This window comes from Pseudorasbora parva, chromosome 18 (genome assembly GCF_024679245.1).
Source record: "Pseudorasbora parva isolate DD20220531a chromosome 18, ASM2467924v1, whole genome shotgun sequence".
NCBI classification, from domain to species: Eukaryota; Metazoa; Chordata; class Actinopteri; order Cypriniformes; family Gobionidae; genus Pseudorasbora; species Pseudorasbora parva.
The window spans coordinates 38,080,934-38,098,016 of NC_090189.1; the positions used below are offsets into that span (position 1 = coordinate 38,080,934).

Consider the following 17,083-nt stretch of genomic DNA (forward strand, 5'->3'; position numbering starts at 1 on the left):
TGGTGGTTATAGTTTAATATTAAGTTTTGTTTTGTAGTAAGCATTTATTTCGTTTTGTTTAAATTGTATCTTAATTTTAAAAAAGGTTTCTTAGGCCAATTGGCTGGATTTAATAAATAAAAAGCAAATAGCAGAGTATAATCGTGAGGTGAAGTCGTGGGAGTGATTGCTTTCATTGCTCATGAACTGGAGCGCGCGTCTCATAAATAAACCGAAACTCAGCAGCTACTTGCCTCACAGACATGAGAAGTATGCGTATAGAAAGCTTGAAATGACCACTTTTAAACTAAACGATTCGAAGATATTTAATTAAGCAAAGTGCAGTGTTCACGCGAGCAGCTCTTGACACAGAGCGTTTCTGCTCCATCACTGCTCGAGCTGTGAGTTTAACACGCATTTTTACACTAATCCTGACTTGTGCAACTTTGTAGCCTACACATTTGTTTCTTAGTTGTTGTATTAGTTCTTACTTTGCTAAATAAATATATATAATTTCTGATTATAGCATAGCTTTCTGCCCACCCAATTAGACTAGTAAAGTAGGCTAATGATTAAAAAAAACAAACGCTTAATCACGGGCCCGGCCCAACCCGACCCGAGGATAGTGCAGGGAAATCTCAGCCCGACCCGGCCCGCGGGTCGGTTCGGGTCAGGTTCGGGCAGAGAATCTAAACTCTAGCGCGCATGAACGCGTTTTGTCACGGCTACATAAACAAATTACTGCACATAGGAAAACATATGTTTTGGTAATATTTTATGTATTTTAATCACAAAAACAAACGTTTGCATCAAGTGAAAGCATCGGACACATTGGCCATAATAAGCGGTTTTAAATGTAAAAAATGTTATGTCTTATCGTGACCGAGAGTATCCATCCTCTAAGTGAGCACAGTTTCATCCCAGGACTATTCTGGTTTTAAACAGAATATTGGCGCCCGTAATACACTCCACATGTAACTGTTTTCACTGTCATGCCGCGACTGCGCGTGGCGTTTCTGTTGCCTGTCAGCCGTGGGGCGGCTGCGTGACGTTTTCTCTGCCTTTGCACACTAGAAGTGTGTCTGACGCAGCACTGCTGCTGCTATTGATGAGGAGGGAAGCCCTATACTTAATGTTAAACATAAATAGCCTACTGATACAGCAAAGATAACATCGGCAGTGGCCTATTGACCACATATCTATGGTATTGAGGGCAAAATAGGCTACAGAATATTTCGTTCTGTATTGACAGTTGCTATATTTCAAAATCGATAATTGTCGTTTTTTATTATTACAATTAGGCCTATATCTGCATTTATGTTAACATAGAGAATTTCAAACATGAAAATGTCATTTATTAATATGTATTAATATTAATATGATATATAAACATCTTTTCCTATTCTATTTTGCCTGGAGACGCTCCCAACACACGTGAAAAATAGGTGCTCTTCTATTTCTAGCATGCACGAGTTTTCCGCGCGTCACAGGCAGTGTGCAAACTCCAACCTGTTAACATGTGAGCTGAGCCGAAACAAAAACGGACACGCCACGCAGCCGAGACGCTCATGGCACGCTTCAGTGTGTCCCCGGATTTGATTAGCCAACTTGTTGATAATTAATCGATGGGCATAGCCTGTAGCCTGTAGCCTGTAGTGTTGCTAGGCAACGTGGGGGAGAGGACGCTGGCGTTGTCTGTTCGCCGCTTCTCCACCCACAACAAATCATGTTAATGTACTATTAGATTTACATTTTATTTTATTTCCTTATGTTTGTGACTAGTCTAACAGTCAGAGCTACAATTGGGACTGTTGCTGATTGCTGGCAGCCACTGAGAGGTCGTTGTTCGTCGTTTCGCCGTTTTCAACCGCTTCTCTAATGTTTACGTTTGAATTGCTGCGGTTGGTTTCTGGTTTGGAGGACATTTGATGTTGTTCGCTGCGACTGCTCACTGGTGGTCTCCCTTGGGCTTGGGCTGCATGGTGGCTGAAGTTTGCACCGGGCTAGCGTCATCCGGGCTCTCGTCGTCGGCGTCCGGCATGATGTTGGGATGTTCTGCTTCTCGGCTGCGCCGCTGTTCCGTCCTGCATTGCGACCGTGGAGCGGCTTGGACATCTGCGCCGGCCCCGGTGTGTCCACAGAAGTGCCCGGAGGAATGTTCTGCCTCCTGCATGGTGCTGCAGCGATCCCCATCATTTGAATCATCATGAAGAAGACCCATCATCTGGTCTTCAGCTGTCGTGCCTCGGCGATGTCATCGGGACACTGCCGCTGGGAGAAATCTGAAACATGGAGTGGACCACAGTGTGCTGCGGAGCTAACAGTGTGCTGCGGAGCTAACAGAGACTTCCACCATCAGCTGTTTTCTGTCCACCATCAGCTCTGTTTCTGTTCACCATCAGCTCTGTTTCTGTTCACCATCAGCTCTGTTTCTGTTCTGTTTTCTGTGTTGGTTGATTGTTTGTAGTATTCTATATTTTTACTTGTTATTCATTTTTTGTTGTTATTCCCCCCCCCCCCCCCCCCCCTTTGTTGCACTTTGAGATTCTTCGGAATGAAAAGTGCATTATAAATAAAATCTATTATTATTATTATTATTATTATTATTAGTCTGAGTTGCATACATAGTAAAATCATATATTGTGTTTCTTTGTTGTTGGTTTATACTTATTTGTGTGTGTGTGTGTGTGTGTGTGTGTGTGTGTGTGTGTACGTACTTATGTTTTCAAGGTTTTATTGAATGCATTGTTCTTGTATACTCTTTTACTTTGGAATTTTAAGAGCAATAAACATATTGCAATGTTAAGGAATTAGTTTTTGCATTCAGATAATTAAATCAACATGTATAAATTGCTATTAGGCAATTAATGGGGAGATAATCGGTAATCGAAATCGAATCGGACAGGGGAAATGAATCGTTAGATTAATCGATGCATCGGAAAAATAATTGCAAGATTAATCGTTTAAAAAAAGAATCCGTTTATCCCAGCCCTACTCACGCATTTCATAAGATGTCTCCTACATGCATTCCACCAAGGCACTATGTTATGGAGGAAAATTGGGAATTTGAGAGCTGCTGGTGTTGGTCTCACCCCCTCGTAAAAGCCCTTTAGGTAGACCTTCTCTTTGGCCTCGGCCAGTTTCTCTCTGTCATTCTGGCTTTGGATCTTCAGTTCATCACAAATCAAAGGAGCCGACAGGTTCCCATACCCTGGAATCTCAATGATGGGTACCTGGTAGAACAAAGTCATAAGCCACTTTAGACATTTCAGAATTTAGGAACATTGTGAGAAAAAAAGAAAAGAAAAGAAAAATTCCTTGAATCCATGAATGAGTTTAACAGGCATAGCAAGGCAAATTGCTTTTGTATAAAGTAATCAATAGCTTCTAGTTTCCTTTCCATGCAAATCCAACCACTTTTTTTAGTTACTTTGTCGATATAAGAAAAGAAAGTGCAAGTAAACTGCTAACCAAATAGATTCCTGTGTAACCGCAAGTAAATGTGTCCTAAATATGTGCTAATAATTTTGTGTTATGTTGGCTTCAGTGTTTGAAGTGGGGCGGTACTCAGCGGTAGCACTTCTACATTTTACCCGCCAGCGTACCTGCACCTTTTCTTGCGTATCGCTTCTTCCTGCTTTTATAATGGATCAATCGTCTGTGCAATATGAGTGACTGAAGCCCAGTTGTTTAAGTGGCGCGCGAATCACTGTAGGCGAGTTATCCAGCGCGCTCCAAAAGTGTTAAGATTTGCACGAGCCATTCCAATGCGACGCGGATGATAAAATGTGCTTTATAATTCTTTATAATTGAAAGCCAATAACCAATATATTGGCAGATACATGCCATGTTCCAAGCACACAACTGTATAATTTTAACATTAATAACATTATAATTATGTAACCTATATGAGACTTGCGATGCACGTGTAACCATATTTTTCTTTTTTGAAGTGATTCCAATCATATGTCAAGCAATTCGAAACCATCATGGTGAACGGTGCACATCTGAAGTGTTTTGGCTGAAGGAAACAATCCATTATTTATCGACTTTTAGGGTGCTTTCACATTTGGTTCGATTGCATGGACCGAACCAGAGTTCGATTGCTCCCCCCTCCCCCTGTCCCCACTGGACTGTGTTCATATTATATTATTTGGGTCTGAACCAGGGTTCGTTTGCGTCATCAAAGCAGCAGCTGTTTACTCGGTTGCTTAGTAACGACAGCCAGCGTGAAGACGGCGAAAAGCATAGTGTCGCTCCTGTCACATTTATATTTTTGTTTTTTAAACGTTGGTTTTGTTACCAAAGCTTCTGTACGTAATGGCACTTTTGTATATCTGCCGCAAATTAGGGGTTGAATGACTTCCATTTTTTTTAAGTAGACATTTATGTGATGAAAGTTGAGTCGACGTCGACTAGTCGCTGATGTCGTCATTAATGAACAAAAGCTTTGAGCTGAGACTTGAACTCGGGTCTTCTTGTGCACAGGACAGCTTTGTCATATGACACCGCGCTGCTCATAAGGTTATTGGTCCTACATAACAGCTTTTGTATCAGTTCTTTTGTCTTATGGTCGTTATATTTCTCACAGATTTCTGCTCGTTCTGAATAAGATACAGATAAAGTAGCACAATAAAGATTACATGTATTAGTGAGTGATTGTGTGTGAATTAATTCTACCTGCCAGCGTCTCTCTACTGATAGTGAAGCTGTGAGTTTTAGTTATCAAGAAATATATGCTAGAACTTTTCAGTTTCTAAGCTATTTTATTGATAAATCACAGAACAGTGTTGATAATAATACCTTTCTGCGCTCAAGAATGGTTGTGTGTGAGGCGCGCTCGATCTCTGCGAGATCAGGCTATGTGTGTGTGTGCGTTGCAATGCAGTACGCAGTTTAGCGCGATGATTAAATTACGTGTACAATAAGCCTGCATTCTCCCGATCTGAGCATCCAGATGGTAATCAAACTTGTCTTGTGGATAGCTCTTGGAGTATGCATTTATTTGTCATTTTTAACTGTTCAAAACAGAGCCTGCGTGTCAGGAATTGCTTATCCTGTTGCGCCCTCTATAGGCCAGCGACTAGTCGACGTCAAGCTTAAAGCGTCACGGAGCATTAAAGTCGACTAGTCAGTGCAACCCCTACTGCGAATGCACTGCAAATGCTCTAAAGAACGCAGAAGATGAGCAGAATTGAGATCTACAGCTCTCTGCTAGCAGTATGTCAGTGACGCTCATCAGGTAAATGAGTGAAACACACACAAAACACACATTTTTATCAAATCATGTCATTAATAGCAGTTCACTTCCGCGATTTAGTACGATTTGTGTCCACATCAGCAGCGAACCGTAGCAGAGTTCACATGAACCGAACCCCAGACCACCTCTTTAAGCGGACTCGGGTACGGTTCGCGGGGCGCACCTGAGTTCAGAAGACCGCGTTCACATTAGGGCTGCACGATTTGGGGAAAATATATAATTGCGATTATTCTGGGTAAAATTGCGATTGCGATTTAAAATGCGATTATTGTTATTATTATTTTTTACAAATGAAAAGCGTGTGTATATAACTGTGTTTTTATATTAACGTGACTAATAATAATTATTATGATTATTATTACTGCTAAAAATATTTGTAAAAATAAGAAATATTACCATTACAATAACATTTTCATAATTACAAATAAAAAAGAGTATGTCAGAATAAATATAACAATATAATACTAATACTAATTATTATTATTATTTTGTAATATTTTAAAGAAAACTTATTTTACAAAAAAAAAAAAAAATGCTGGGTTACCTATTAATATGCAGACAGCCTATGACTAAAAAAAATTAGAAAGGTCTAAGCCTAAGAAGTTATTGTAATATATATATATTTTTTTTTTTTTTTTTTTTTTTTTTTATTGATTAGCCAAATGTTTTTAATTCATACTGAAAGCCAGAGGCCGCCCTCGAGCGGAAAACGCCACATTTGCGTCAGAGAAGTAATTGACGTTAGTTTTCAGGAAATCCATGATGTGAAGCTAACGCTGTGTAAACAGAACATAGAGAAGCTTTGATTAAACATGACGACAATAAACACGACTGCAGCAAAATATGGAGTATTTGAGTTCTTCAAGCCGTCAAGGGTATTTTCATAATAATAAAGTGTATTATAATGCAGTGCTGATTGGCATAGAATACTATAAAATAACGCATCGTCTGCCTCTGATGAGAAGCCACATCAGCTCACACACACTCGACTGACGATATGAACTGAGGTAAAACATGTTATTAAACGTCTTTTGTTGAACAGGTTTATGAACGCTTCACTAGTTTGTGAAGATGTTTGACTCGTGTTGCTTTTTCAAACGCACGTTATGAGCAACTTTCAGACGGAGCAGCGTTTATCACAGAGCAGCTCTTCGCTAACACACTGGGCATTTATTTATTTAATTAAAATCGCAGCCTTTGAGCTTTCATAACCGCACACAAGCCAAATCGCGATTGCGGTTCGATTTCGATTAATCGTGCAGCCCTAGTTCACATCATCCAAACCAACCGAACTCTGACGTCAATCGAACCCGGGAGCGCACCAAAAGTGCCAGTGTAAAAGCACCCTAATATATCGACCCAATTTTCTTATTAGGCCGATACCGATAACATTAAAGGGTTAGTTGTTATTTTTGAAGCAAAATTTATTTTCGACGCTTCAAGAGATTCTAATTAACTAACTGATGTCACATATGGACTGCTCTGATGATGTTTTTATTCCCTTTCTAGACCTGGACAGTAAAGTGTGCATACACTAATGCTGCGTTCACACCGCACGCGAATGACGCGATTCGCGCGAGTGATTTACATGTTAAGTCAATGCAGAGACGCGAATAGGCATTCTGCGGCGCGATTCGCGCGAATGAGGCGGTGCGAATGGCGCGATTCGCGCGAATGAAGCGGCAATGATCACGCGAATTGAGCGTTTTGCACGCGTGATTCGCGCGAACCGCGCAAAACACGCGAATCGCTCAAGTTGAAAAATCTGAACTTTGGCGGATATTCGCGCCGCGTTAACCAATGAGGAGCCTGATTACTGCTGTCACATGGTGAAGTGACGGATGGGAAACCCATAGGGGAACCCCGAGGCCAGAGTAATTTAAAAATACTACTCTATTGTGTCACAAAATGTACTTTTAATAGTTTTTCAGGCGAGAATGTAGTTGTTTAAAGCTCAAATATGTGATTTATTTATTAAGAGAGCTCCTATTTGAAAATTTGATCTGGTGTTTTCGGAGGTGTGAGACCCAGGCGATCATCGGAGCTCAGCGCTCATCAACCCCGGTGAGAGCAGCCTTAACTCGGATAGTCTTTCTGCCGACTGCCGCTGCCTGGCAGAACCCCCTCCCATGACGCGAATTCGCGTCTGTTGTGTAGTGAATGTCACACGCGAATGAGCACTTTTTGTATAAAAAAAACACAGATTTGAGCATTAAACAACAATATTATCGCCTGAAAAAGTCTTCAAACTACGTTTTGTCACACATTAACAGTAGTATTTTTTAAAGAAAAGAAGTCAAGTGACCCAGTCAAAATGACTAGCAGAAACCCCTCCCATGACGCGAATTCGCGTCTGTTGTGTAGTGAATGTCACACGTGAATGAAGCGAATTTGACGCACGAATGAAGTGAATGGATTCAAAATGTTCACGCGTCCAACTTCGCGCGAATAGCGTGATTTATTCGCATCATTCGCGTGCGGTGTACACGCAGCATTAGAAACGCTCTCTGACTTAATATGAAATATCTTAAACTGTGTTCTGAAGATGAACCGAGGTCTTACGGGTATGGAACGACATTAGGGTGAGTCATTAATGACATACATTTCATTTTTGGGTGAACTAACCCTTTAAAACTGAACATATATAGGCCTATACAGATAAGGTGGCCAATATATTGTGCATCCCTAATTTAAACAGCATCTCCTCAAAGAGCTTTAAAGTTACAACCACCACACTCAGGCCAGAACTTCAGACATGCTATGAAAAACTTGCATTAACAACATTAACAAGTTCTAACATTTTACTGATTACTGTAATGTTTCAAAGTTTTAACAAGCATGTTTTATGAATCTGGGCCGCAGGACTGGTACTGTAAAAGTACTGTAAACCCAAGTAGATTATATAATCCATTGGCAAAATGGTCTTTATGATCCACTAGTATTACAAATCTTTTTGGACGCAAACGCAGCTCTGGAAGTCTCCCATACTGCCATTGGGCTTTTCTTATTTTTGTGCCTTGAATGTGGTCTTTAAATTAACTACACTGCAAAGTATTTACTAGACCAGTAAAAATTATTGTCTTGTTTTGGGAAAAAATAACTGAAAATGAAGAGTTCTTGCTTAAAATAAACCAAATAATCTGCCAATGGAGTAAGCAAAATGATCTTAATTCAAACAGAAAATAGATTACTTTGCTTACAACATTGGCAGATAATTTGGCTTATTTTAAGCAAAAACTCTTCATTTTCAGTTATTTTTTCCCAAAACAAGACAATTACTTTTGCTTGTCTAGTAAATACTTCTTGTTTTAAGAATTTATAGATGTTTGGACTAGAAACAAGACAAAAATACTAAGTAAGGAAATATTTTTTTGCAGTGTATGAAATCAAAATGGACTATATTTTTTTATGGAATACTGCAGTGTTTTATTACAAATGACATATCGCAAAAACAGCCACAGCAGACCAATTATCCAATTAATTTCAAACAGACAGCATTGTTTGAGAAGCTTTTTCACGTCTCAAAGAAAAGACTACCACAAAGTTTCAGGTCAACTTAAAAAAAAAAAAAAAATGCTGCTTACCGGCTCAAACGGCAGGACCATAAAATCTTGAATCCCATACTTCTCTCTCAAAGCCTACAAAAAAAAAAAAAAAAAAAAAAAAGGTTCAAGCATTTTTGTATTAGGGACATTCATCTTATCTGAAAAATCTGTTTGGGAATTTCCCTCGCTAACGTAAATCAAAGACAACTGAATCAACAAAAAAAAAATGAAATGCCACTGAACAAATACAACACCTGCTTCTTTTTAATGTCCCTCAGAGCGGCGATATCATCAGGCGCGTCTGACGGCACACTGGTGACAACTCCGGTGCCTGTAACGACAAATTCATTTCAACGACCTCCCATAGTGAGATAACTTACTCTAAATGCTCCACGTCACATCCCCTCCCCCAGAGAATGCCTTTTATATTCAGAGGCGAACAACAAAGATCAATATTAACATTTCTAACGTATCAATTTGGGAAAGGCACTTTCAGCGTGAAAACAGGAGCCCAGGGAATAAGAAAAAGAAGAACTGTCGAATCACATTAGGCGAGGAGCAGTTTGTGATGGGAGTAATGTGGTCCGTGCAGCCTGAGGGAACATCCATTACGGTCATTTCCATATTCCATTTCTCCGAGCTACGCTGTACTCCGCAATGACTAATGTCGCTTTCACTTCAGCCATTACAAACATGCGGCATTGCCCTGCGGCCTGTTCAGAGATGCATCTCGTCTATGCGGAGGTAATGTGATGGGACGATATTATGGGGTGCCGTCGGGTACCTTTGTCTTCTTTAATGGTGAGCATTGGCAGGGCATAAATGGTCTTGTATGAGGTGAGGGGGGCGTTCAATGCACAGCCGAGGATGTCCTGAAAGATGGGAGAGAGAGTGAGAAAACAGCATAAACTGTCATACATACACCAACTCGATTCATTTTTTTTACTTAGCTTTTACAAACCCGATTCCAAAAAAGTTGGGACACTGTACACATTTTGAATAAAAACTGAATTTAATGATGTGGAAGTTTCAAATTTCAATATTTTATTCAGAATACAACATAGATGACATATCAAATGTTTAAACTGAGAAAATGTACAGTTAAGGGATAATAAGTTAGCATCAACACATCTGAAAAAAGTTGGGACAAGGCCATGTGTGTGGCATCCCCCCTTCTTTTTTATAACAGTCTGCAAACGTCTGGGGGCTGAGGAGACAAGTTCCTTAAGTTTAGGAATGTTGTCCCATTCTTGTCTAATACAGGCTTCTTGTTGCTCAGCTCTCTTAGGTCTTCTTTGTCGCATCTTCCTCTTTATGATGCGCCATATGTTTTCTATGGGTGAAAGATCTGGACTGCAGGCTGGCCATTTCAGTACCCGGATCCTTCTTCTACGCAGCCATGATGTTGTAATTGATGCCGTATGTGGTCTGGCATTGTCATGCTGGAAAATACAAGGTCTTCCCTGAAAGAGACGACATCTGGATGGGAGCACATGTTGTTCTAGAACTTGGATATACCTTTCAGCACTGATGGTGTCTTTCCAGATGTGTAAGCTGCCCATGTCACACACACTCATGCAACCCCACACCATCAGAGATGCAGGCTTCTGAACTGAGCGCTGATAACAACTTGGGTTGTCCTTGTCCTCTTTAGTCCGGATGACATGGCGTCCCAGTTTTCCAAAAAGAACTTCAAATTTTGATTGGTCTGACCACAGAACAGTTTTCCACTTTACCACAGTCCATTTTAAATGAGCCTTGGCCAAGAGAAAACGCCTGCACTTCTGGATCATGTTTAGATATGGCTTCTTTTTTGACCTATAGAGTTTTAGCTAGCAACAGTAAATGGCACGGAGGATTGTGTTCACCGACAATGTTTTCTGGAAGTATTCCTGAGCCCATGTTGTGATTTCCATTACAGTAGCATTCCTGTATTTGATGCAGTGCCGTCTAAGGGCGGAAGATCAGGGGCATCCAGTATGGTTTTCCGGTCTTGACCCTTACACACATTGTTCCAAATTCTCTGAACCTTTGGATATCATGCACTGTTGATGATGATAACTTCAAACTATTTGCAATTTTCCTCTTTCTCAGAGTTTCTCAGAGGAAACTCTTTCGTCGCATCATTGGAGGAATTGGTGATCCTCTGCCCATCTTGACTTCTGAGAGACACTGCCACTCTGAGAGGCTCTTTTTATACCCAATCATGTTGCCAATTGACCTAATAAATTGCAAATAGGTCCTCCAGCTGTTCCTTATATGTACATTTAATTTTTCCGGCCTCTTATTGCTACCTGTCCCAATTTTTTGGAATGTGTAGCTTTCCAAAATGAGCCAATATTTGGCATGACATTTCAAAATGTCTCACTTTCAAAATTTGATAGGTCATCTATATTTTATTGTGAATAATATATACGTTTATGAGATTTGTAAATTATTGCATTCCTTTTTTATTCACAATTTGTACAGTGTCCCAACTTGTTTTGGGAATCGGGTTTGTATGTAGTTTCTTCTTTTTTTATATTAAGTAATGTTAACAATACTGTTATAGTCTAAAATATTAATATAAATATAATAAAAACATATAATGACCACTGATCTATGTAGAATTATATATTTTAATTATTAATAGTCATGTATATAGATAAGTGGCCACAATATAATAATATTAATAGAAACATCAAACTTTTATTATCATAATTATATTAAAATGTATAATATTAAAGAGATCATATGATGCTATTTTAAAACGGCATTATATTGTTTATTTGGCTGAACTAGAATAGGCTAACTTGTAGGGCTGTGTAAAAAATATAGATGTCTTGATTTTAAACGATTCTCACTTTTATAAAACAATATCGATTACTAAAATTCCAATAATGCTACTACTACAAATAATAATAATAAAGTAGTACAATAAAAACTACCATATTTTTTCATTTAAATTAAATATTACTCCTACATTTTTGATTTTATATTCTATTTCCTTCTTACTGGGCAAGTCATTGCTTTCCCATCCTGTTTTGTTAATTTATGCTGTAATGTCAAAGTCAAATGGGCTAACTTTATTAAAACATAAGCAGTATGTGCTTTAGGGACACAGACCTGTCCCATGATGTTCATGAGGACAGGAACCACTCCGTTCTCTTTGGTAAAGCCCTGGTAGGACATGTTCCTGGCTGACCGCTGTGTGCTGATGAACAGGTCACCGCTGGCCGTCTCAAATATGATGTACTTCATATCTGGCCGAACCCAGCAATTTGTTTGACCAAACATGGTTTCAGGCCTCAGAGTCGCAGCAACCAGAAAAATGTTCTTGTCTTTAAGAGCACTGAAAACATAAAAAAAGATGATCAAGTACCTTGTTTTTTTTTCTATGCCCTTATTTGGAGTATATATGGCAATCATTCAAAATCGTAGAACATGGAATTTTACCTCAGTTTTGCTGGGTAAGGTTCCATAATCTTCATCTTAATAAGGGTGTACTCTTGAGGACCAACTCCCTGTGAGACAAATCATAACTATAAGACACACATATCCATCCAAATACAAACCCCCAATAAAATTAGTTCTCACCTCTCCGGTCTGTCTGTCATGGTCCATGCAGGGCTGCCCATCTTTCGGTGAGTAAATGGTATATCTATAAGAACAAAATTTATTTAATACAAAATGATTATGCGCACACTTTTTTTGATTCTCTTAGCCAGTGATACAATATTTGCCAATACCTCAAAACATGCCACGATACAATTCCGATATGTGTCAATGAGCTGGCGCAAATTATTTCAGTCCATATAGTTTAATTTACTTTAAAAGGGTTCAACTGTTAAATTACTTGCATGCATTCTCTTTTTGATGACCCAAGTCTAAATTAAAATAAATTTTTAAAGAATATTTGGGAGATAATCGCAAAAATGTCAATGTGGTGTAACCGGAAAAACTTTGTACCAAATAATTTATTTCGTTTAAAAAAGGTGAATGTGGCAAGGGGGGCGTGGTTCAGCGAGGTCTGCAGCGGGAGAGAGAGCCGCGGGACGAGCGGTAAGTGAGTGGGTTGGACGCAGATTGATAACACCTGTCTCTTGTTCCAGTAATGGGCGTGGAGAGAGATTAAAACGCTGGCGGAATCAGAAGCAGGGGAGAGAGAGACGGACTGCTGACGCACCCCCTGAGACTCTGAGTTGCCCGGATACCGGAAGGAATGTAACCCGGAAGTTAAACTGTTATTGAGGGAATGAAGAAAAGAGTCACACTGAAGTGTGCGCGTTGTTGTTTTGAGTTTAATAATAAAAGACGTCAGCAGTCCAAAGCCGACCCCTTGTCCTCTTCCTTCCTTCCTTGTCGAATCTTACTACAGCGAACTTCTCCATAAAACACCATTTCAGCTAGTTTGGCAAATCTTACATTAGAACAATAAATAAAAGTAAACAGAACCCTGTTGTTCTGAATAATGTAATTCATTTGGGTAATCATGTGAGTCACGTCAAAATCCTGAAATGTCATGGTGTGGTAACCACCGTTCAAGGAGCCATTCATCAAACAGCTTCACAGTGATAACAGGAAAATAATGCAACAGAATTTGATTCGGCTGTACAGCCGCTTTGGTGAAAACAGTGATGTTATCCAGCTCATTTTAATTATCATATACTGTCAATGCAGGCAGATCAGTAATATAGCTGAAATTTAGGTGTCCCAAACTGAGCAAGCCAAAAGCCAAAGGCGACAGTGGAAAGGAACCAAAACCCCTTTAGGGCCAGAATGGAGAAAAAAAAAACTTGGGAGAAACCAACCTCGTGCTTAATGTCTTAATGGTATTCAAACAAAGGTTTGTGAATTGATATGCAGATAAAATGTACTTTTATTAACAACAGTAATGTGCAAAAAACTTTGTATAGGGAAAATGTCAATATTCTGCTCTTATTAAATGTAGACTACCATTGCTCTTTAATTGTATCACATTGAACTGACCGACAGCTACCGTGATTATAAAAGGAGCACTCTTTACTTTTTTTCTGGATAATTAAAGTTTTTCATGAAACTTTGTGACTTCCTAGTTTTTTTTCCATATATTAAAACATTCACCCAGGACTTTATATAACTCCGATTGTATTCATCTGAGAGAAGAATGTCATGTACACCTAGGACAGCGTTTCTCAAACTTTTTCGGCCATTCCCCACTTTGGAGGTAGGGAAGGGCTCTGAGCCCCACCTGTCCCCAATCGCCCCAACAAAAAGGTAATTATCTAGGCTTTAAGTTTGCCTGTTAACATTTATTTTATTAACATCACATTTAAACCTTTCATGTGTACAGTCAAAATATTTTAGCTGACTCCCAGTGTGAGTTTTTTTTTTTTGTAAGGCAATGTTATTTTAGAACGTTTCACCTTAATGTTTCTATAGCAACGCGTCATGTTTATCACGTGACTCACCACAACCAAAATAGCGCTGAATGACAGATGTATCGCTTTTATTAAGTTTTTTTCTTTTTTATTCCAAATATTGACAAACTTGCTTACCATGTCATCAACTATCTAATAAACCAATTGTGGGTGTGTCTTTCCATTTAAAGGTCCACTGAAATCAAAATTTAAGTTTTTTAGCTTTTAGTATGACTGTGTTCGCCTTAAAGTTATGAATAAGCTGGTATGTTCCAAAACTATGACAATTTGCATTTAGGAGATATAAGCATTCAAAATGTACAGTCTCCCACTTCCGTTAAAACGAATCTCAGATTTTGGTGACATCATCGCAGACTTCACTCTCGTCAAATCTTCTGTCCAATCAAAATGCTCTCTAGAATCTAAACCCCGCCCCCTATACTGCCGAAGCTGCGGCTGAAATCGGTCAGTTGTTAACACACATTTACTAATTTCTACATGGTGAAAGGCACATAGCACACTATATATGTGATAGGAAATGATTCAGTGTAAATATGCTTTCATTTGAGGCGAATAAAGTCTGTTTTCACGTTAGTTTCACGCACCACAGCAGCGCACACACACCAGCGGCTCAGGTCTAAATTTAGACTCCAGACACGACAGCGCAGCGCGGATCATATGCGCGAGTCGGCGCAGACAACAAACATATCGACCCATTTGAATTCTGCACAGAACGCTGCATTTCAAACCGATATGGAGGAGATTATGATGATAAACAGAGTTAGAGGAAACTGGCTTTACCAAACAGAAAGGTCCGCTCTTGCGCTCTAGTCAAACTGTATATTAACGAAACGCTATTGGCTGTTTCAAAAAAGGGGAGGAGCTCCTAACAGCTGAAGCCGTTTCAGGGGAAATTATGTTAACACATTGAATAATGCGGCGCGTTTCAAGGCACTTCAGTGGGCCTTTAAAAACCTTTATAAATGATCTTGATTTTGATCTATAATGTGAGATGGGCGCTGCCACGTTTGAACCGTTTGAACAAATGCACTGCAGTTCAGAGTCCTGTCAATCAGATTTACAGCACGTATATTCATCAGCTTCTCCTGGAATAAGTAAGTGAACTGGGAGAAGAATCGAGCAAACTTTATAGTTACTTACACTATGTGTATCTGATATGAATAAAACATGTCAGCCAATTATATTTGAATGGATTGTTATTGCTGCTTCCATAGACACCAGTGTGTATTTACAAACTCTAAATGTATTGTTTTACTAGTACTTGTGTATTTAAATGTTACCTATTAAAGGTCTCGTTCTTCGCGTGTTTTTGAAGCTTTGATTATGTTTACAGTGTGCAATATAACATGAGTTCATGTTTCACGTGTAAAAAAACTGTATTTTTCACACAATTTACTTATCTGTACAGCGCTGTTTCCTCGGTCCTAAAAACGGCCTGATGTTGTTCTATGAAGTCCCTCCTTCAGAAACACGTAACGAGTTCTGATTAGGCCAGCGCTTCCTGTGTTGTGATTGGACAGCAGCTTAGTGCACTTTGCCCGGAAAGGTCCCGCCTCTTACCATAACGGGGAGATGCAAGAGCTCAATGCGCACTCTTCTCCACGTGGGAGAGCAACAAGACCACGCCCCCTTTTTTGTGTGTTCATGTGGACGGAGGGTTAGTCAACAAACGGTTCTAGTGATGTCATTACATCCCTGCACTTCCTGCTGTAGTCCAAACCGGCCGTTCGCTGTAGGCTTTGAAAGGGAACTTCTGTTAAATAAAAGAGCTCGATTGCCATTGAACTTTGAGCTTTATCATTTTACAGGTATTATTTATGCTCCAACAGCAACATTTCACACTCACTAAAGTTTGAAAGATAAAAACGCGAAGAACGGGACCTTTAAATTAAACCTAAAATAAACAGTAAGTGGTTGAAAACACTACATGATGCATGTCAAGAGCTGAGCACGTGCCAGCCGAAGCGTCCCACAGTTTGAATCTGGCAGTTGTGTCACGTCACTGGACATTCTAAATCCCATATGTGTGTCAGTACTCTCAGGGGCATAGAAATTAAAATCCCATGTGGGACCGCTCAAAAGGTTAATAGAGATGGGCACAAAAAATTAAAGGGGGGGTGAAACACTCAGTTTCAGTCAGTGTCATGTCAATCTTGAGTACCTATAGAGTAGCATTGCATCCTGCATATCTCCGAAAAGTCTTTATTTTTTTAATAATTATATAAGAAAGATGCGCTGTTCCGAGTCTTTCCGAAAAAAGCCGAGCGGGTGGGGGCGTGTCGTGTGAGTGGAGCTAAATAATGACGTGTGCAGCAGCGCGCTGCAGTGAGGAAAGTGAGTCGCTCTGTGAGGAAAGTGATTCGCTCAGTGAGGAAAGTGATTCGCCCGCCGCGTGAGGAAAGTGATTCGCCCGTCGCGTGAGGAAAGTGATTCGCTCAGTGAGGAAAGTGATTCGCCCGCCGCGTGAGGAAAGTGATTCGCTCAGTGAGGAAAGTGATTCGCTCAGTGAGGAAAGTGATTCGCCCGCCGCGTGAGGAAAGTGATTCGCTCAGTGAGGAAAGTGATTCGCTCAGTGAGGAAAGTGATTCGCTCAGTGAGGAAAGTGATTCGCCCGCCGCGTGAGGAAAGTGATTCGCCCGCCGCGTGAGGAAAGTGATTCGCCCGCCGCGTGAGGAAAGTGATTCGCTCTGTGAGGAAAGTGATTCGCTCAGTGAGGAAAGTGATTCGCCCGCCGCGTGAGGAAAGTGATTCGCTCTGTGAGGAAAGTGATTCGCTCAGTGAGGAAAGTGATTCGCCCGCCGCGTGAGGAAAGTGATTCGCTCTGTGAGGAAAGTGATTCGCTCAGTGAGGAAAGTGATTCGCCCGCCGCGTGAGGAAAGTGAGTCGCTCTGTGAGGAAAG

The 17,083-nt window shown here is 40.1% G+C and overlaps 1 protein-coding gene across 1 annotated transcript in view; it reads right to left on the reverse strand.

Annotated features, from left to right (window-relative positions):
* lars1b (leucyl-tRNA synthetase 1b) overlaps nucleotides 1-17,083 on the reverse strand; it is a 71,433-nt gene that overhangs the window by 41,885 nt on the left and 12,465 nt on the right. The window contains exons 8-14 of the mRNA XM_067423397.1: nucleotides 12,361-12,424; nucleotides 12,220-12,287; nucleotides 11,890-12,115; nucleotides 9,569-9,656; nucleotides 9,039-9,115; nucleotides 8,824-8,877; nucleotides 3,072-3,212 (exon numbers count right to left, since the gene is read on the reverse strand). Coding sequence (XP_067279498.1) covers nucleotides 3,072-3,212; nucleotides 8,824-8,877; nucleotides 9,039-9,115; nucleotides 9,569-9,656; nucleotides 11,890-12,115; nucleotides 12,220-12,287; nucleotides 12,361-12,424 — 718 coding nt within the window. The remainder of the gene's footprint in view (nucleotides 1-3,071; nucleotides 3,213-8,823; nucleotides 8,878-9,038; nucleotides 9,116-9,568; nucleotides 9,657-11,889; nucleotides 12,116-12,219; nucleotides 12,288-12,360; nucleotides 12,425-17,083) is intronic.